General features: G+C 40.0%; 1 protein-coding gene across 12 annotated transcripts in view; it reads right to left on the reverse strand.

Annotated features, from left to right (window-relative positions):
* Positions 1-4,133: 4,133 nt before the first annotated feature.
* Positions 4,134-21,975, reverse strand: part of SETD5 (SET domain containing 5) — a 76,819-nt gene continuing 58,977 nt past the window's right edge. For 8 of the 12 annotated variants that reach the window (XM_045831960.1, XM_045831966.1, XM_045831964.1 and 5 more), the window contains 8 exons: positions 20,897-21,026; positions 17,016-17,260; positions 14,058-14,114; positions 11,644-12,114; positions 8,530-8,825; positions 7,514-7,647; positions 6,945-7,033; positions 4,134-6,635 (listed from right to left, as the gene is read on the reverse strand). In XM_045831960.1, the coding sequence (XP_045687916.1) occupies positions 6,027-6,635; positions 6,945-7,033; positions 7,514-7,647; positions 8,530-8,825; positions 11,644-12,114; positions 14,058-14,114; positions 17,016-17,260; positions 20,897-21,026 (2,031 nt within the window). In that variant the 3' untranslated portion in view covers positions 4,134-6,026. The remainder of the gene's footprint in view (positions 6,636-6,944; positions 7,034-7,513; positions 7,648-8,529; positions 8,826-11,643; positions 12,115-14,057; positions 14,115-17,015; positions 17,261-20,896; positions 21,027-21,975) is intronic. The other 4 variants (XM_045831970.1, XM_045831968.1, XM_045831969.1 and 1 more) reach the window with 1 other exon arrangement.

Genomic DNA, 21,975 nt, shown 5'->3' on the forward strand with positions numbered 1-21,975 from the left:
TAGGTTGTCTCTTACATCCCCCCAGCTTGGGATCTGGCCTTCAACCCAGGCATATGTGTGCCCTGACCGGGAATTGAACCAGTGAATTTTGTTTTGCAGGCCAGTGCTCAATCCACTGAGCCACAACAGCCAAGGTTTTAACTTTCAGGAATTAAAGAACAAGGTAAGTTATTTAATATCCTTATAGTGTTCCTAGGACAATGTATCCAGGATTTACTGGGACAATTTTAGTTTCACTCATTCAATTACTTCACTGAACATGAACCCTGAACCCCATCTTTATGTTGACTGTCTTGCTGTTACTAACTTGTCAATGTGGAGTTCTGTCCTGGGGGCTTTGCTGGTTAGTATTTTGGGCCCAGGCTACTCCAGACCCTTGGCCTAACCAAGCACCCTTGGTACCCACAGCAAACCCTTCTCAAATTTTGGCTCTTGTCCTCAAACTGGCTCACTGAACTTTCAAGTGAATACTTGTTTTGGAGCGGTCATCGCATGTTCCATTGCTTCCCCTGGAACATGTGATACCATGTAGGTCTTGTCACTATTGGTGCTTTATTTCTACATACCTTCTTTTGGGGCTCATGGGGATACCTAATTCTCCTGTACTGTTGCCCAAGGTTTTGTTTTGCTACCACAACTGGTCTGTGCACTTTTTTGAGGGATTTGAGAAATATTCAAAACAATACTACCTCACAATCTCTGCCAGGTAAATCTGAATGTAGAAGCAGGTAAAAATTATAGGAGACCACCATCTTCTCCAATTATGTGTTTCTCCAAGCTGATGTAGTTATCAATCTTGAGCACAGGGTATATTAAGAACCTTGGCAAATCCTTTTATCTCTCTGCACCTCATAGGTTATACAGGCAGCCCAGTTTCAGTTGGTGAGTTGATGACCTATGTAGTTTCAAAGCAAATGGTCTACTTCATTTAGACAATTGTGCACTTTTTCCTGTCAGGGTGACCTCTGCTACAGAGAGAACCCTGTACCACCACACTGATGCCCAAGGGCCAAAATGGCCTGATTGCTGTTTACAAGGTAAAGGTATGACATACTTTTTTAGCTAGTTAAGTGATTTCTAGTCCATTTCACAGCATCTCTAGCTTTTCTTCCCCCACCCCCCACCTCAATGCCCGGATATACTGCAAAATTCCAAAATTGTCAGTTTGCGCCTGCCATTTAGAAGAGAAAAATCTTGGATAAGCTGTATCCTCTGAAGTTTATTAAAAAAACATAAAACAGAAATAATACCTACTTTATATATGAAGTGTGAATGTGCTAGCCAATGGCATAAATGGAAGAAGAGTCTGGTAAATTGTAAAGCCCCAAATAAGGTGCACCATCCCACTAGTTTAGTTTAACACTGTTCACCTTACACTTATAATATATCAAAAGCTAAGTACCTAGTAATAGAGTAGGTACCTGATAACAATAGCAAATAGACTACTAATTCCTAATAGGCAGTTGGCTGCCTTACATTCATATTCCTAGCATCTTCCACACATCACAGCATCACAGGTGTTTCATAAATTATGGAACAGAACCTTCCAATTCTGACAAAAATCAGATGAGCTTACTCATAATCAGAAGCCCTCTGGTATAGCTGGAGCACTGCACCCGGCCTCAATTTGTCATCTTTAAACTTTAGTATCTGACCTGCTTTCATCCCAGAACTATCAGACCAAATAAGATACTATATACAGAGGTGCTTTTGAGTAAGATCATGCACCTATTTTCCCCTTCCCTCAGGCAGAATTTGGTTGTGGCAGTTGGAAGATTACTTAAGTATTCCAATAGGATTTTGGGAAGGCCTTCTAAAAAGACAATCATTTTTAGTATGTCTTCAACTAGTTACTTTTTAAGCCTCTTAAAGAAATGGATAGCCTTGGTGGGGTAGCTCAGTTGGTTAGTGTTGTCCTGATACACCATGGTTGGTTGCAGGTCTGATCCCTGGTCAGGGCAAACACAAGAAGCAACCAAGAATGCATAAACAAGTGGATCAACAAATCAATGTTTCTCTCTGTAAAATCATTTAACTCCCCCCTAAAACAAATAAAAAATGGATACCATTTTCTCCATTTTTGAATCCCTTATGTGCTTAGCAAAATACAATCTATCATAGGTCTCAGATAATATTTGTCAAATAGATGTTAGAGCAAAATACTGCCACAGTACCCCATCAACAAGCACCACTGTTTGCTTGGTAAAACGTGCCCTGAAAACAAGTACTTCTTATCCTCATCATTAATCGCCATATTGGTGGTAGACTTAAATAACTGCTACAGCTTCCAAAATGGCTTCCTGCCATCTATTCATCTCTCCCCCACGGAAACAAAACAATCAGAGTAATAAAAAACCCTGAATCAACCAACAAAACATAAATTAGACCATGTCACTTCTCTGCTTAAAATTCTGCAAGGACTTTCCCACTGTATTTAGAATCCTAATTCTTTAAACTAAATCCACAGGCTCTATATCAGGGACCAGCGAACTACAGTGATCCCTAGCCTATCGCGGGAGTTACATTCCAGAGACCTCTGCGAGAGGTGAAAATCTGCCAAGTATCAGCGTTATATTTATTATTTACATATATAAGACTTTTACATTTTAAGACTTTATAAACCCTTTCCACACTCCTATAAACCTTTCCCACTCTCTTATGAACACTTCATATGCTCTAAACACTTTCTACACTCTTAAACCTACGTAATTTTAACATACACAATTCTATATGGGTACTCACTAGTGAAGTATACAGTTGTCCCTCGCTATATCGCGGTTCACTTATTGTGGCTTTAAAAAACCCACAATACAGTGAAGCCACAATAAGTGAACCGTGATATAGCGAGGGATGACTATATATAGCCTGCAGGCCAAAGCTGACTAGCCACATGTATCGCTCCCCACCTTTTTAAATGATTTTACTTATTTTTAGAGGAGGGAAACATTGACAGGATGTGTCTTGTGTACACTCTGACTGGGACTGAACCCACAACCCAGGCGAGTGCCCTGACCAGGAATTGAACTGGTAACCTTGTACCCTGTGGATATTGCCCAACCAAGCCACACTGGCCAGGGCACTAGCCACATATTTCTGTAAATACAGTGTTACTGGAGCACAGCCATGTACTTACTGTCCATGGCTGTTTTTGTACTGCAATGGCAGAGTGGAACTAGGACAAGAGACCGTATGACTTGTAAAGCCTAAATATTATCCGGCCCTTCATAGAAACAGTTTGCTGACCCTTGTGCTTTATGATCCAAGCCCTAGTTCCTGTTTTACTGGGTACCTGCCACCCGTTTCCCTGCCCTGGTGATTCACTGTATCCTAACCAAGCCTCTCTTGCTCCAAGCTTTGCACCTACTGTTCTAACTCCCCAGAAATTATGTTTATTCACCATCCCATGACTGCCCCTCTATCACTGAGGTCTCAGCTTAAATGTCACCTCCTTGGAAACCTCCCCGATAAACCGATCTGGAGTGGCCCTTTCAATCCCCCTATGTACATTATCAGCCATGAAACAGTAACATGGTAATGACTACTTGAAATTATGGACTGGTTTAGTTCTCACCCTGCTCTAGAGTGTAAACGCCTACAGATTTTTATCTGCCTGCCTCATGCCCTATTTTAGTCAGCATAAACTTACCACCAAAAACAATGCCTAGAACTGTTTATTAAAAAAGAAAAAAAGCCAATAAATAGTTGCCAAATGAGTAAAGCCAAAGTCAGGAACTCTAGTCTGGTTCCAGTCAGTTTGCAACGTTCAGTTCCACTGCTGCAGACTGACCTGCCCTTACTCACCCTAAAAGGCAGAAAGACAATCAATCTATATTCCTGGCCCCATGATGGGCAAAACAACTCCACCAAAAGTGTATCATCCTGATTGTACACCTTGCCCTCTTCAGGTAAGGAAACAGTTAGGAAAACTAGGTATAGCAAGGTCACAAAATTGGACAAATAAGTTCTCAACTTTATGATTATTATGGTTAAGAATTTTATTATCAAAATTATTACATCTCTTGTGAAAGTTCAAATGTTACATCAAGGTGTAAACACTCCACTTGAGAAAGAAGTGATACTTCTTTCCTTCCAAGAGTTCCCCCCACCCCCCGCCCCCATCCCCCCTAGAGGTCTGGTCTTGACAGCACCCTGCCCACACAGAGTGGCTGGGGTCTCTGCACGTGCCAGGCAGGGTGAGGGCAGCCTGCCCGCTGGCCTCTCCCCTTGGTTAACAGCCAAGGGGAGAATGCAAACCCCAGCCCAAATGGAGAGACATTTACATACGTTTTATATAATATACAAAGAAACCAGCATCCCAGGCAACATGATTTCCACTCCCAAGGCTCTCTCAGACTGATGGGTTTGTGGGGGAAACAACAAAAAGGAAAATATTCTGCTGAAGTCTCAGCATTAAAAAAAAAAAAAAATAAATCTCCCCTCATTTGAGCAAACACCTGATTTCAATTTTGAAAAAGTGAAATTTTGTAACAGTCACACACAAAGAGAGAAGACTGTGCATATGATAGTTGTAGGAGAGGGTAGAAGGAAGAGGATGCAAGAGGCTGGGGGATGGGGGGCGGGGCAGAGGAGAAAACAACCTGGAGGGAAGGGAGGAGGGAGACTCACAGTATTATCTTGTCCAAAAGAAAAGAAGTAAGGTCCACTGCAGCACCAGGGATTACACCTGTCATAGATCTGCTACCCCTACCATGGTTATAACTGAATACAAAATTAGATAAATAAAAACACGCCGGATATTACAGTAAACAAGTGAAAGAAATAAGCTGGCAACCGTATGGAATTTAAAAAGATTGTGTACCCCACCTGGGCTGGCTCCACAGCTCCTCCAGGGGTGTACAATAGGCACAATGCACTGATGGGGAGAAGCCAGTCTGCTCTCGTCTCTCATCCAAAACAGTTAGGTGCATGGGCAGCTTTCTAACTCTCTCACCTGCGCCACTCTCAAATGAGCATCCCCCAAAGAAATGTGGAACATGCCCACACACAATCACAGTCCTGTTGGCACCACTCCCCACACACACACACACACACACCTTTCCACTCTTACCCTGCAGTCACGAGTGCATGCTCCCGAATCATGGAGGTGGTCCTACTCATGGGATCATTAACTCCTGATTAAGTGGGAGTAGAAAAATAAAATTCAAAGAATTCCCAAACCACCTGGGATCCTTCCTAATCAAATTTATTGCCAACAGCTGATAAGTAGCACAGCAATGGGCCCATCTCACTTAACATTCGTCTTTTCTTTACCTATCTACTTCATGGGTAACTAAACTGTGAAACAGCTTGAGGAAGGGGAGTGGGATGGTAAAAGCTGGGGGCTCAGACAATCTACTACGATAATCTGCTCCTGAATAATCAAGAGCTGACCACAAGCTTTTCTTCAGAGAGCCAGGCACCCCTTAGAGCACATTGCAAGCTTCACTATCCCTGCCTATTTCATGGTGATTTAAAGCAAAGGTAGGGAGCATTCTTGGTGGACACAACTTGGATGTCTGCTTTTGGAATGGTTGTCTTATGGTGGACATTTTAAATACCTAACTTTTTTCATAAGTGCATAAAACCCTAACACTACTCAGATGGCTTGGGGCTTTGAGATTGGCTCTTTTCATATCCCCCCCCCTTGAAAACTTTTTTTGGATTTAAAAAAGATGTCCTCACTGCACAAGTGACTACAGGCTACAGGCAAGGATGGGAGATGGAGGCTTCAACACAACTCATTGCACTTAGAACCGTTACTAACTGAAACACCATTTGCTTGTCAACAATGTACCCTTAACAGCAGGGAGAAACTTCTTTATAGTCTCTGCTTCAGACAAGATTTACATCTTTCTCCCAAGGCCAGAGCCAGTTGCGACCACAAGTCTTGTTTCTTGTTGACCAGACCCAATCCTCTGGCACCTTGTACCCTCTTCCCCAGCAATCTGCTTGGCCTAGGTTCCAGAGGCAGCTGGAAGGAAGCAGCTATGGGCTCATTCAGTTCTGTTTGCCCAAATCCAGAAGCCCTAGGAAAGTCCTGTCTGAGTCTTGACTCCTGACCCTTGCAGCGGCTGGAGTCGGTACTGGTGCACACCCCCACTCCCGCGGTGTGGATAGTGCTGTGAATTGGAAACCGCAGATACCCTGGAGGCCTGGTAGGCAGCGGACTGCCCAGCACTGGGCAGACTGATAGTCCGTAAATCTGATGGCAATGATGACCTAGAGTTCTGAGGAAAGGAGGTGGAACTCAGAGTTCCTGTGCTGGACTGGGAAACCGAGTCTGAGGTCGGTGAGTCTGAGAGGCCCTGTGGGGTAGGGCTAGCAGCACTAGATGGGCAGCTCCTCCTCGGAAGATTGCTGCTCGTGCTGTTTCCAGAATGTGGCTGGCTGCTATAATACCCTGGTGTCCCCGTAAATGAAGCCAAAGAGTCTGTGGACACAGGGTGGGCGGGGCTGGAGTAGGATGTAGAGGACAGGGAGGATTCTGAAGAACCATGAGAGGGGGGGTTTCCAGGTCTCAGTGCAGTAGTTCGATAACTGTATCCTGGAGATTGGGTAGGATGTCCTCGAAAGGGGGAGGAACTTTGCTGAAGGAGGCTTTGTGATTCCGTCCGTGGACTATCACACTGCAGGAGCTAGAGTTGAAAAGAAAAGCATAAAGAGGTGAATAAGTCCCTATTTAAGTTGTTTAGGTTTGTGAATATTTACAACATGCCGCTTTTTCTTCTTCATCTCCTTAACTATTTGTTCTTTTTAGAATACCAAAGACAGTAACATGGCTATTTCTGGTCACTTTATTTTTCTGGAATGATTTATTACCTGAAGGTGAGCAGATGATGGCTTACTTCCAAGGCTGCTGAAACTATATGCAAAGATGGCATCTCAAAACATTTGGAACCCAGAACATACTCCTATGCCCAGAGATGAGCAATTTCTCATCTCACCTGGTAGCTGTATCTGGAAGGACTGTAAACAGCTGCTCCTTTCGAGAGTGCTGAGCTCAGTGTCTCTGGGCCTTCTCCATCTGCAGAGTCTGGAATGTAATAGAGAAATCAACTTGGCTTCTTTGAATTAAGTGAGAAATAGCCATTGTTCATTCAATTCACCAATGCCATCACTAACCCATGCTACTCTCTTTCTGACCAATCAGGTGAGTGCAGCATGCCAGAAGGGCAAAAGGAGTGGTTAATTATGGGTTATGTCTTAAATGCCTGATCTGATTCCTGTCTCCTCCTTTCTCTTCATCCTTGAACAAGGTGGATTTCCAGGCCTTTGGACAGATGAGTTACAAAAAGGTATCCCTTGGGAAAAAAAGAGCAGACAGAGAGCAAGCAATGCTAGATTTTAAGAATGCTGTAGCCCAAAAGAGGAGAAGCAAACTGAACTGGAATCTTGCAGAGTAGAGCCCAACTATGTAAGAAGCTGACACTTCAGCCTAGCATTCATTATGCATTATGTGAAGCCTGGCTCATGTGTACCTGGAACTCACTAGCAGCACAAGACCGTAGCTCACCTGCATCTTTTTCTGTGATGTTACTCTCCCACGTGGGAGAAGGCTCTCCTTTTTGGGCCACCCTCACACTGCTTCGGAGGACTTTGGGGATGCTCCCTCCTTCTCGGAGTCGTTCCACTGATGTGGGAACCATCCTGCGAAGGCAACAGGGTGCATGTTTATGAAACAGAATTTTAGAGTCAAGAACCTGGAACAACTGAAGGTCTGACAAAGGTTGTACAACATATTCCCTTAAAAACATCTTGTTAGACATCATTTTCTTCAGGACCAATTTAAAACAAGGTATTTTCTCTGCCTCAAACTATGTCAGGCACGAAAGAAAAAAATACTTTTAAGTAAAAAGCAATCAAGGAAAAAGTAAATGTTAAGATGTCTACTTTTAACCCCCATTGTGACAGGCTAAGTTTTCACTTCTGTGAAGTCACGTGCCCGGCACAGAGGTTTAATATATGTTTCATACATTAATGAACATTATTCATTTGAGCCCTCTCTTTTCTTTCACAGATTCCATTTCTTCAGTTCAAGATCCCTGAATTGCCTCACTCTCTGTATTACTCATCTGATACTCAGTACTTGCCATTAGTATTACTGATTTATCTGTGATCTCCCCTAAACCAGACAAGTCCTTTCAGAGTACATCTTATCTCTCTATATGCTAGCTGTGTAGAATTGAGACATCTGTTGTTAATTTAAGTGGAACTGAGCTGAACTCCTGACTTACCTTTCATATGAAATGAGAAAAGAGAAGAAGCAGTGTTAGTGCCCAGCAAATACTATAGCTTATCTGTGTTCACAACTATGCAGTCCAAAGTGGTAGTCCAAAGACTCAGTGGCAATTCTTTGCTTCTGAAAGACCAGCATGGGGGGCTGGGAAGGTGCGCTGGCTGATATTATTTACTCAGCTGAACAGAATAGAGGCACTGTTGGCTCACTCTCTCAGATAAGTGTTACCGCACATTTTAGGTAAAACTGGGAATGATCCATTTAATCATTTTAAGCATCGAATACCAACTTACCACCTACTGCTGATATTCTCTTGAGGTCTGCAGTGAGATGAAGTGCCTCTGGATTCAGACGGGCTTACCGCCTCCAAATGGGACAAAGAGGAATGAGACGGGGAGAACTTTTTGTGAGGGGAAGATGGGGTTCGGGCTGAGGATCCCTGCACACCGTGGGCACCAGTGTCAGAAAGTGAGTTACTGCTGCCTTGCCCAGCTCCTGCAGACTTGCTTTTGCTCTGTGCAGAGTCACCTCCCCCACCAGAATTCTCCTTGGCTTCTTGTTTCCGTTTGCGGTACTCCAGCAGGGATACCTAGGGAGGAAATAAGAAAGAAGGACTCTAGCTACTGTTACTTAATCAGTAGCAACTGGGAAAGATGGAACCCTAGTAAACCATTAGCAAGCCATGCAAACAAAGCAGGAACCAACACCGATGACTTTTTTAAGGTGAGAGAGAGAGATCTGGGCACAGCTACATATTTATATCAGAAATTGGTAAGGAGAAGATATGATTCCAAGAGATGACATTTTTGAAGATCGATGTTCACTAATATAACTCAACCTTTTTTCTGCCTTCAGAAAAACCTGTGAAATTAGTTACCTGGTAACACAAGTGTGTACATATCATAGTTATCTGCAACAATGGTAGCTCCCAGAAAAGGGAGGGTGGAGAACTGGGAATTCGAGTAGTTCGAAAATGCTTCCCAGGTGATTCTGATATCTTTCTCACCCCTTAGAAATCCTTAGAGACAGCTGTTAAAAATAGAGAGAAAAAACATGCCTCCAAAACAAAAGCAAAAGCCAATGAATGCTTCAGCGTTCTTAAATGCACTCAATTTTCCAACAGACACCCAGAGATTCATTAGTGTTTCTGTTTACACATAGAGAAACTAGTGTACAAGGAGAAAGGAAATGACTTCTGGTTTTTATTTTAGTAAGCCAGCTCTACTAACCCTACACACACTTGGAAATTTTTCACCTGCCTCCTTTCCTGACCTCCAAAACAGAATCCTCTCCCTACCCTACCTGGCACATCTCTCCTGTGCTGTTACAATACACTGTGTTTACATGGCTGGCAACCTGTTACAATGTTGTGCTCGTTCCTCCATTAAACTGTATGTTCTACCAGGGCAAAGACCAGATTTATTTATGTGTAACATCCAGCACATAACTGGCCAAAAGCAGATGCTCAGCAACAATTCTGAAATAAATCATGATTTCAGTTATTTTTGCACGTAATAAATGAAACCAAAAATCCAAAGACTGTTTCCATTTTTATTCCTGATAGGCAATGCTGTTCATGCAACAGTCTTCAAAACACACTGCTGTTTTATTCCAAACTTTCTGCCAGTGTTTCCTCCTTCTATCCTTACGGCTCTCGTTTTTTCCCTAAATATAAAATATAACAAAATCTCAGACAATTTTGTATTTGCATTTTTCGTACACAATCTTGGAAAGAAGTTAATAATAGTGATTTCTGGTTATGTAGTTTATTGTAAATTTAAAAAGCCACTTTTTTTTTAAAGATTTTATTTATTTATTTTTAGAGAGGGAAGGGACGGAGAGAGAGAGAGAGAGTGAGAGAGAGAGAAAGAGAGAGAAACATCAATGTGCGGTTGCTGGGGGTTCTGGCCTGCAACCCAGTAATGTACCCTGGCTGGGAATCGAACCTGGGACACTTTGGTTCCCAGCCCACGCTCAATCCACTGAGCTACGCCAGCCAGGGCTTAAAAAGCCACTTTTTACGAAGAGTACTACAGATATTTTGCAATTATGTGAGACTGTCACATACACAGAACACTTAGCTTCTCTAGCCCTGCCCAATAAATAAAAGTTGCTGTGTCAACCCAAAATACTCCCATGCATATCCTAATACCCCTACCCGAAAACCACTGATACAAAAAGCAGATTTCTGGATTTGTTATTTCTACAACAGGCACTGCTTAAAAGCCAAGTCCCAACCCACTAGCCAGCTCTCAATGGCCATGCCCTGCCCATGTCTCTTTATTCTCCTCTTGACTCTCCCCAGTTTTCCTCTGACACCATAGCAGGATTCAACTGTTTGCAAACACATAGCAGCATCCCTGCTGCCCATCCAGTGTAGTGTCACATAATTACTCGTTCTGCTCCCTCTTCTATAATATCCTCACCCTCATTTGTTACTCATTATCTGAGATCAACTAAATCAATGACTTGTCATCTTTTACTCCAGCATCCCTCAAATTGGCCAAGAGCCTGTCTGTTCTTAAAGTACCTTCCACATCTCTGGCTAAGCCAGGTTCCCCCATTAAGATATCTCAGCACATCTGGCCCTGACTGGTATGGCTCAGTGGATTGAGTGCCGGCTTGTAAACCAAAGGGTCACCGGTTCGATTCCCAGTCTAGGGTACGTGTCTGGGTTCTGGGCCAGGTCCCCAGTAGGGGACACTCAAGGGGCAACCAAACATTGATGTTTTTTTCCCTCCCTTCACCTTTCTAAAAATAAATAAAATCTTAAAAAAACAAAACAAAACAACTCAGCACACCTGAATAACTCCTCTGGAGCATCCATCAGCATTGTAATTATTTATTAATATAATTATCTGCTAAACTAAATCTCCCTTGCTATAAGCTCTATCAGGGCAAAACCTAGGCAGCAATATAGCATGGTGGCAGTAAGAGTGTGCAATCTAGAACCCAACAGACTTGGGTAGTGTCCTGGCTCTTCCATTTACTAGCTGTGTGACCATGGGCAAATTATTCAACTTGCTGTAGTTTCCTCATCTGCAAAATGGGAATTACCTATCTTACAGGATTATTGTGAGGATTAAGTGCGTAAAAAGAACTTAACAGTGCCTAGAACATGGCAAGTGCTAAATAATACAAGTAATAATATTCTTTTCCGTCATTCTGTTCTTTGAACTGCCTACCGCATGTACCGCACATACATTATTGGCATTTAAATTTCCTGATTATGTACAACATTCATCAAATTGTACTAAAGCAATCTGTCTCTTATGGGACATGGCAGGGACCTTGTCTTACTTAGTTTTCCTTACACTGGGAATAGTGTTCAACGCATGGTGTTAACTTTGTACATATCTACTGAATGTTAGTGCTCTTCAAAAGGGCCTGCCTCATGTGAAACTTACCTTTTTCCTCTGTGGTGGGTTCTGGGGGACAGACGGGACTCCTTCACAAGCCCTTTCACCACCAGGTGACATGGATCCACGAGAGACGTCTTTCATAAAACCATGTTCATATCTGCTGGGAAACCCTTCTGCAGGGGAACAATATCCCCCGTCCAAATGCAAAGGCTTCCTATCCCCTACTAGGGGAGACCCTCGATACAATCCATCTGCTCGAGGCATAGAGTTCAATGGGGAGTAGGCATACATTAGGTTAAATTCTGTCCGAAATGCCTGGTCCGAGTTTCTCATGAGGGTCTGATGTCCATCTCCACTCCTGCTTGGAAAGCCAGTCTCAGAGGTGGGTCCAATGGAGGGATGAGGAGCCAGGTCAGAATGACCTGAGTTGATCAGGGAAGGTCTGTCAGCACAGCTGTTAGTGTTGGAGTCAAGGTAGCCTACTTTCGTCAAGTCCAGGTCTTTTCGGTGACAAAGCTGAAAAAATAAAAATCAATGGAGACATGGGGTAGGGGAGAGGGGAGAAAGTCAAAGGGCAGAAAAGAAGGGAGGTAAGAGAGGCACAGGTGAACAGCAAAAACAAGAGGGATGGAAGCAGAAGAGAGAAAGTCATTAACATCTGTTAGGAGTCCCATGTAGCAACAGTGTATACAGGCCAGATCACTAAACAACCCATACCTTGCCCAAATTAATGTCTTTCTGGAGGAGGATACTGGGAAAATCAGAATTAGATAATTGGCCAAATGTGACTACTTTGCCTGCTTAGCCTTTCATCATGTTTGCTGAACTATCTTGCACTATATTAAGGGGTTGGTAGTATAATTTGGGATTTACCCGAGCCCCATGTATGCTACACCGAGGTGAGACCAGCTGGTGTCTTAAGATAACTGGCTTCTGGTGTTATTCATTTCTAAGTTAATATTGATGGAAGGTGGAAGGAGGGAAAAAGTTGAAAGATAGTAGAAAGTAGATGGAAAGTCAAGTATTTAAGGTACTGGTTCAGTAAAGGAGAATAAATAGTATTAAAGACATCAACCAACCAGTTCTCCACTCACTTTCACTACCAAGTAGGTATATTTCTCATAAAACCTTCTGGCCACTCAATTCTTTTTTCTTTATCCTCTACTGTATGTCAACATACCACAACACCACTAATGCCCAACAATGCAGAGCATGTGAAATGCTGAACTGTACCAAAAATAAACCCCATGTGCTATTTGGTTATCATTACCTCCTAACACCTAGGTTTCTTATCACTATGTCAAATAGCTGTCTTGAAAGAATGGTTCCAGAAACCCAGACACCGTACCATGTCAACCTTCAAATTATGCTATCTTAGAACCTTTAGCACCTGAGGAGAGGACACTGTACTTTCCTTGTAAGACAGGGCAAAACCACCCAGAAAACCTCTAGGACACTACGAATACAAGCTTTCTCAGTTTCACATTAATCTATAAAATCCTACTGATTCAGAATTTGGTCAACTGTCACTGAGTTTAACATTATTTTTTTTTATTTGAAGGAAGGGGTTAACAGCTCAGTTAATTTCTAAAAGGTTTTGAGACTATAACTTTCTCTTTAAGATGAAAAAGACTCCATGTGGATTCATGGCATTAAATCATACTCTTTCCAAATCTTCAAATAGTTAAAAAAAAATGCCACCATTAAAATCTGAATTTTACATCTCCACAGCAGAATTTCTGAACAAAGCATTCAACTGATATCCTAAGAGACACCACTTGTACAGCAACCACATCCCAAACACTGCAGAAGGGAGGCCAGTGTCACAGAAGCTCTGAGCTGATGTAGCTTCCTTGTGTACCCAGTAAGGAGCTATAAAGAAAATACAGAAAGTTGAGAGGCTTGACTCTCCCATTTTAATGAAGCTACTCAATCTATCAACCATAGTCCAAAACATCCAGTTAAACAGACCTCTCAGATTAACCCAGGAACAAGGCATAAATCACTGCTTCACTTTTCCAGGAAGCTGTTCCTTTATCAGCCTAAGATAATAAATAGCAAAAGAAAGCTGCTACCAACTTTTGATTCAATTTTTCTTATTTAATAAACACATTATTTGTTAGACTTTCTTTTACAAGTCTCCTACCACATCTTCAGCCTTCTTTAAACTTTTTACTTTTAGATTCTATTCTTTTAAAAAAACTCTTTAGCCACTCCCTCCCCCAAACAACAACAAAAACAGACCCCCACCACACACACATAGCTACTTTATTTTCCTCCGCCTACACTGAGAGCTCTGAGTAACCAGTCATACGTGGGAAGATTCATTCAACTTACAGTGACCAATCGGCCACCCTCCAGCCCATCACCCCATTCACTTGAATACCCCAGCCCTTCCCACACACTCATGCACACTCACTCTCAGCCTCCAAGTGTGATTGAGATGGTGTGATAACTACCTCGGGTGACAGGGACTCGGGCCTATTCGCAGGGTAACTCTCAGGGGAGGATATGTTCTAGAGGAGGGAAAAGCATCTTGTTATTCATCTACTTGAATTCAAGAAGCAAAACAAAACAAAAACTAAAGAAAAGCAAGCATAGATGGTTAGCCACAACTTTGGGGGTGGGGGGGACAAGAATGCACAAGGGGAAATGTTTAACTGCAGAATTCATCTTAATGAACAGGATGACTTGTTAAAATGCTTCCTGGTGCCTCTGAAAGCATTTAAGAATAAATAACGTTTCATGCTACAAGTAAACATCTCAAGCAGGTATCAGGAAAGAGGTGAAATTTTACACTATTACAGCAGACCCTTGAACAACACTGGTTTGAACTGTGCAGGTCTACTTATATGTAAATTTTTAAAATAAATATGTACAGTACTATAAATCTATTTTCCTTATGATTTCTTTAACATTTTTTCTCTACCTTACTTTAAGAATATATAATACATAACACAAAATATGTATTAATGGACTGTTCAGGTTATCAGTAAGACTTCTAGTAAAGAGTAGGCTACTAGTGGTAAAGTTTTTGAGGAGCTGTAAGTTATATATAGATTTTCAAATGAGCAGGGGCTTGGTACCTCTAATGCCCATGTTGTTCAAGGGTCAACTGTATATTTCTTTTTATGTTAGATGAGAGTTTAGCAACCTGTGGTATTTGTTATTGGGCACCTGACCACTTATTCCTCCTTTGGGGAACCTTTTTCCTTCACCCCACAGACCCTTTTGAACATTATATTTTCTCGTTCTCTTATGTGACTCAGGCCCATCGCTGTTATCCAAGGAAACCACTTAGCATGCTGGGGGATGACATGGCTAGGAAGATGGCCAATTCCTCTTGAATTATAGTTATAGAAGATATGATTGATGGACTCTCTAGCTCATAGACTAGATGATTCTTGGCATAATCTAATTAAACCTGACCACACCTACTAACATTCTCTGATATTATAATCCACTGTACTTTTGGGAACAGAAGGGAAAAAAAGCAGATGTCTACACTCTTGAGTCCCTGAGTCCTAAACAGGTTTACTCTAAGGGTTTTCACTTGAGGTATCACTCCCATATCAAACAGAAACTGGGCAGTGAACTCTGATGGGAAGATCTGAATGGTAAATAGTGGAGAGAATAATGGTGATTGTTGTAACAATGATTCAGGGTGCCTAAGGGTAAGAAAGGGGAGGGATTCCTTATGTTGTGATTATGGACAACTGTGTCTGTGGTAGGGGAAGCGAGCCTGCTTTAGCAGAGCTAGGCACTGGCTGTTAACTCCTGAACTCCTTACCCTGGAATTGGAGAGATTTGTTTTTCTCCTGGAATAATTTTTGTTTTTCCTTTCAAAAATATTCTTCCCCCTACCAAGCTGATCTTTATTTGCAACACCTTTTGGATATTTCTCTGTGTCACAGTCTTGGATGGAAATAAGGTTCCCCACCTCCTTACACTAAAAAATAAGAGCAGGTGTGGCAATTAGAATAATAATAAGAATGGTCAGGATGGTAAGTTCTTACGTTTTCATAGTGTTTCAGTTATCCAAGATGCTACAAGAGACAGGAAATGCACTGAGTACTAAACTTGGCTCTTTGGGAAGGCAACTTACCTTCTAATTTTATGTTTAATTATAATAAAACCTGTAATGACAAAGTATAAAACCCTATTTCTATAATATACTGCCCTCCAAGTCCTCTCATGAAATGTTACTTATTGAACTCTAGTTGGTAACTGAAAAGTCAACTGTAATTAGATCAGGTAAACATAGTAAGGCTTGAATTAGCTGCTTTACTATCTGGCTTAAAAGAACACCACATAAGAACTGGTAGAATAACTTCTCTAGAAATCAAATGTAAGCAGTGAAGTTTTTTACCTCTCCCCACTAAAAGAAGTTTGCACCAAAAGGAAAATTAATATGATCTAGCTTAGGTATAGCTGCCTAAGGTTTTCAAGGTTGCTAGCTACTTCTTTCTGAGTTAGTCATTTTTAAGTCCATGTATTTTTAATCCCCATGCTCTCATAAAAGCTGACCAGGGAGGAGGATGGCACTGGTTAGGACATTCACTGTTTGAAAGAACACATCTGGAGAAGTGCAAACTAGGGGCAGAGATGAGTGTGTTTTGTGAATAAGAACACATTTTTCTGAGAAGGAAAAGATCGTGTCTGTTTAGTTTAATTATAAATCAAAGCAACATGCAATCGATGAGTTTTTTAATACACATGGAATCTACTTGGCAAATCTGCTGTCACCCAAGCTTGAATACTAAAGTGATTCAGAGTGTTTTGAAATAGTTGATATGCATTTCTAACTTAATCCAGAGAGTGAATGTAATCAATGTCTTTATAAACACATGTTGCCAGTTTCTGTCTCATTTCTAATTATGACAAAAAGGGAAGGTACTGTGGTAGGAAAAAAACCCATTTGCCATAAACCATATGCTTTCTCAATCTCTATTCAATGAGTCCATAATGAGAATACAAAACAATAGGGAAAGACACTTCACTGACTTACAGGCCTAGAAACAAAGACAAACAGTATGATCAGAGCTCTCAGGCTGGTGCCATTAATGATTACTAGGCATTTAGATGCCTATCTTCACTAACCAAAGTAGTGAAGACAAAGATGGAGATCTAGCAGGCTTACTACCCTAAAGTTAAGGAGACTGAAGGACTGCATGCAAAAGGCAAATGAAAATGAATGTCACCTGTGGCAGAAATATTCCTATTTTGGGAATTATATGGACTGCCAAGATGAGAGGCTACCAGGTAATAGTTCACACTGACCCTGAAGTTTCCCATTCTACTGCTGAGACAGGCAAGGAACATGGTAAAAAAGCATTTGAAATGATACTGTATTTGAAATGAGGAGGTGCAAATGATGACTTTATATTCAGCACTCCCAACAACCAAACCCAAATCACCTCAAACTGCAGAGGAGTATTGCAGCGACTAGCAGTAGTAAGAGACGTAATTGGTGAGAACATGAGGCTGTATCCATTTCGACATTCTTCTTCTGGGTGGGATGGGCCAGGTGTGGTCAGCTGGGGGCTCTTTGAGCCTGAATTAGGAGGGGGTGGTGTGACTGGAGAAAGAGGCTGAAGTAACTTGGTGACGTTCTGCTCCATCAGGTAGCGGGACTTCCATTTCTTTAATGGGCTCAACAGGTCTGTAAAATACAAAGCATGGATGAGAGGCTGAAACCACAGTTTAAAAGGAGGCTCTGTAGTAAAACCATTAATCTCTAGTCCACAATGGCTCTTAACTCCTCTTCTGCCTTATCCCATTGTTATCTCCTGAAATCAAACCAAAAGCCCAAAGAAATTCTTTAATTGCTACACTAAAGTAATTTTCAAATAGATCTCCCAGAGAAACTGCCAGATGAATCAGATATTTGATTCCTGGAGCTAATTAATCTCTTCTGGTAAAAAATATAAATTTTTAAAGAGTTTCCAAAAATCCCAAATCTGTATCACTTAGTTAAATCACCCATGACTTAGTTAACATGTCACCAACTCAAGCTTCCGGAATGCTAACTACATATTTCTCTTCTCATATATTTTTGCCATTTTTTCAGCAGCTTTCTGTAACAATCTTTAGTAGAAAAGAGGTACACTGGATTGCCTGATCTGTATCTAGTTCCTAATTTAGAGTGCTTCAAAGTGTGAAATGACTTCTACAAAAACTCCCAACCATTTAAAAAAACTAGGCTGGTACTTTTTCTCATTAGAATACCCTACTCATTATACTTTTTAGGTCCATTTAAAAATGAGCTACTATTGTACATATTTTAGTGATTACACTTAGGTCCAAAGTACCCATCTCACTTTCTTTGAGGAAAAAACCCCTATTTTTACTCATTTACAACAGTTAGAAGATTTTTATTTACTTAATATACTCCTATATGAAAATCAGTGACCTAGTTTATGTGGAGGGAAATGGCCATCATATCTATTTAAAGATATTTACAAATTTGTATGAAACATAAAATATGTGTAAAACATGTTTAGTATAAGTTTAAGAATTCAACAGAGATGATCAAACTGCTCTACATTAGTAAAAAATAATTATGTGTTTAAGTGCTTGTTATATACCAAGCACTATACTATGTGCTTTACGTGAATTAGATTTAATTCCAATAACTCTACAAATTGGGAACTATTATTATCATTCCCCATTTTAAAGATGAGGAATTTGATGTGTAGAGAGATAAAGACTAGGTAATCTGGTTCCCGTCTATATTTTTAATAATCACTAGGTTAAATTATATCCCAAAGGCTTGGTAAATAGAGTAACATTTATTTATTCCAGGCCTTCAAAGAAAAGTTTTGGAACTACAGATCACACATATGCTTCAGGAACATTAGTCTGGTACCAATGGTTTGAACTTGGAAACTATTTGAATTAATGGAGTAGAAAAGTTATGAGGCACTGAACTACAGTAGATTTTAAACACACGGAAGAATAAGTGCAAAAAATATTGGAGATGCATCTTTTCCTTTCTAATATCTGAGAACTTATTTTCCTAGATTGGAAGTGTATTTGTATTTTCCTTTTACTCCAGACAGTACGTTTTCTTTCTTATTTTTCTTCTCTCCTTTTGAAAAGTGCCTGGGTATCAAACAAACGTGTGATTCATGATTTAGAATACCTTTTCTATATTCCAACAGTATTGAAACAATGCATCTTTTAAAAGAATACTATACTGCTAGGTCCAACACTGTTACAAAAGCAATTGTATGTGATGAAGTTCACTGTGGAAAAGCTAGAAAGTACAGATGAACCCACTCCCCAGTCAACATATAGGTCATTCATTTAAAATATATTTACTGAGTACTTATCATGATATCACAATCAACAAAACAGACCCAATGCCTGCCCTTATGAAGTTTATGGGCCAGTATTCATTTGCATTTTTCTGTTAATAGTACTGTATTTATGAAAAAATGTTTTCCAGTTTCATTTTTCTTTGCCATACATAGCTTTCAAATTTTATGTGCTTAAATCTATCCATCTTTCAGGGTTTTTTACCTTTATTCAATTACTTTCCAAGATTACGTAAGTGAACATCCACATATATAAATATACAACTTGAAATCACAACCCAAAATTAATGTATTGCTAACATCCTGATGTATTTTCATATAGACCTCTTTTTTATTTAACATGGCTTTATTGACTCTTGCCCAAATCACACTGCTCAATAACCTAGTACTTTCACTCAGAAATACATGGTAAAAAAATCTTTCCATGACAATAGAAATGTAAATTAAAATTTTAATAGCAGTATGGCACTCATATTGTTAAAACTTAACCCACTTAAGGATTTTTCATTTTAATCTTGTTCTTCATTTGTAAGGACTAAGCAATACAAATGTTGACCCTTTGTCAAAAGTGTTGTATTCTCCCAGTCTGCTATCTGCCTTTTAATTTATATTAATCTGGTTTGAGTAAATCTCCATAATACATGATGAAGAAGGGAGTAAAGTTTTAAATACATGGTATCATTTATTTTCCCCATATTCCACACTGGGATTTTATTATCCTAGGGTTATACATGTTATAATTTATAAGGCATAATCCAATGTAGAGAAAAAAGAATAAATGAAGTAAATAATTTGGAGAAAAAAATTTTAGCAGCCGACTTTTTCCAACATACATTATACAAAATTTTAAAATAAAGCAGACATTAGCAGACAAACTTATTTAATTCAAGTTCATATTTACTCAACAGGTCCAAGAAGAGAAACAATGAAGTGGTTTTTAGGAAAATCTGAAATATTCTCATGTTAGTTGTAGCCTTACATAACCTTTAGCATCTAATTTATTTTGTTTCGATTGCATAATATCTATGAAATTGACTTAGAGATAAACTTATGGAAATACAGAGACCTCAATTAAATTGATATTGGCAGGAGAAACTTTAGTAAAAGAACTGTTGCAAAATAAGTTGGTATCATAAATTCATGCACTGTGATTTCAACTGCAATTCAATGAAACTCTGCAAGAGTCACCGTGAAAACTAGTGGGCCAGATTTTTCATGACCCTGTAGTTTAAAAAAACTTATGAGAACTTTAAATTGGATTCAAGGTTGTATCTTCTAAAAAATCTTACACTAACAGTGCAAGTCCTTGTTAAAACAAACAATTCATAGTAATTTCTCATTTATTCCATTCACCCCAACCCTTCAACCAAGCCACATTCAACTGAATTACCTACACCTGTGATTCATTCTTGATGCGTTCCACATCTCTCTTGCTTATTTTCCCTTTTATAAATGTGAATAAAGATTTCCTAAACTTACTACTTTAAATGTATCTAACACTTTAATGACCATTTCTGCTGTTACCTGCACATTAATTCCTTCTTTGTCATCCTGTGAAAACTGATCCCTGACTTGAGATCTTTCTCCTCCTCTGTAAAGACAGATGTAAAGTAACTATTTGGAGAAGAATGCTATTTCATACGTATTTTTTTTTTCTTACCCAAGGACAGACACACTTACTGATTTTAGAAAGAGGGGAATAGAGGGGGAGAGAAACAGTGATGTTAGAGAGAACCATCAGTTGCCTCTTATATGTGTCCCAACCAGGGACCGAACCTGCAACCTAGGCATGTGCCCCGACTAGGAATCAAACCTGCAACCTTTCAGTTTACCAGATGATGTTCTAACCAACTGAGCCACACTGGCCAGGGCTGCTATTTCTTTTTTTATGTCACACTTTCAGTACTCATATTGAAATTTTTTATGTGGATCTGAAATAATCATTGTTCATAATATTCAGAAAGGTTTGAGACACATACCTGCATTGTCTTTGCAGATACTAGAAGAGTTACTATTCTCATTACTTTGGTATAGGTGCTGAGTTCTAGTCTCTTGGGGTACAGATGATGTTTGAGTCATCCCTTCTTCCAAGGCTTGCTTTATCCAGCGCTATAATGGGAAAAGAACCAGGGAATTATCAATAATCACTTAAAACGTCAATATATCTATTTTAAATACATTAACCAGGTTATTACATATTAACTGGTGAGAGATGTAATCAAACACTCATTCAGTTCCACAGTCAAGTATTTTTGTCTTGTGTTTCAGCATATTAGAATATTACCCATCAATTCCTCTACTGGGCAAAATTGAGAAAACCTAGATTATACACAATGAGATTCCATTTGAAAAACCAAACCAAAACAAAACAAAAAAAAGATTCCGCAACTTCTCATACTGCTTAGACTGGGGGAAATGGAAAGAGACAGGAAGAAATCTTAGCATTTATTTAAGAGAGACTGACCATACAGGATAAAACCAGCACATAAAATAAGTGCCGAGAAGGGAGACAGAAGATCTTGAATTGTCTACCCTGTGCTGGGACGACATCTGAAGAGGTAACAGAAAAGATTCATAGGAAGACTTCAGATGAGATCAGCTCTTCACTACAGGTACCAAAATACTTCTAAAAGGTCAACTCTTAGTTGGAATATCTTGTGAATTTTCTTCTCCCTATCAAGTAAGTTTTCATGAATAATGCAAATCATCAGGATAAATGATCTTCTGCAGAAATCAAAAAGGGGAAAAAGGTCACTTTTTTTGCAGTGAATACTGACTCACTAAATGATGAGAAATAAATTTAGGTCAGAAAGTAAGCCTGCAAAGATTAGGAGAGTAAGATTATGCACCCTGTGAGAGATTTTTTATCTGTAATTGTGTTCCCTTAAGATACACAGTTGTAGGTTGCTCACAACTCGGTGGCTCTCCTGCCCTGACATAAGACACATCAAATTTTGATAAACATCAATTTCTGAGTCAGACCCTTCCCCAAGTAGGAAGAGCAAAAGTGATTATAATTTCACACCTTCAGAGAACAAGTATTACAGGTAAGTAAATC

Source organism: Phyllostomus hastatus, unplaced genomic scaffold (assembly GCF_019186645.2).
Source record: "Phyllostomus hastatus isolate PE091 unplaced genomic scaffold, TTU_PhHast_1.1 phas_contig_16, whole genome shotgun sequence".
Taxonomy (NCBI): Eukaryota; Metazoa; Chordata; class Mammalia; order Chiroptera; family Phyllostomidae; genus Phyllostomus; species Phyllostomus hastatus.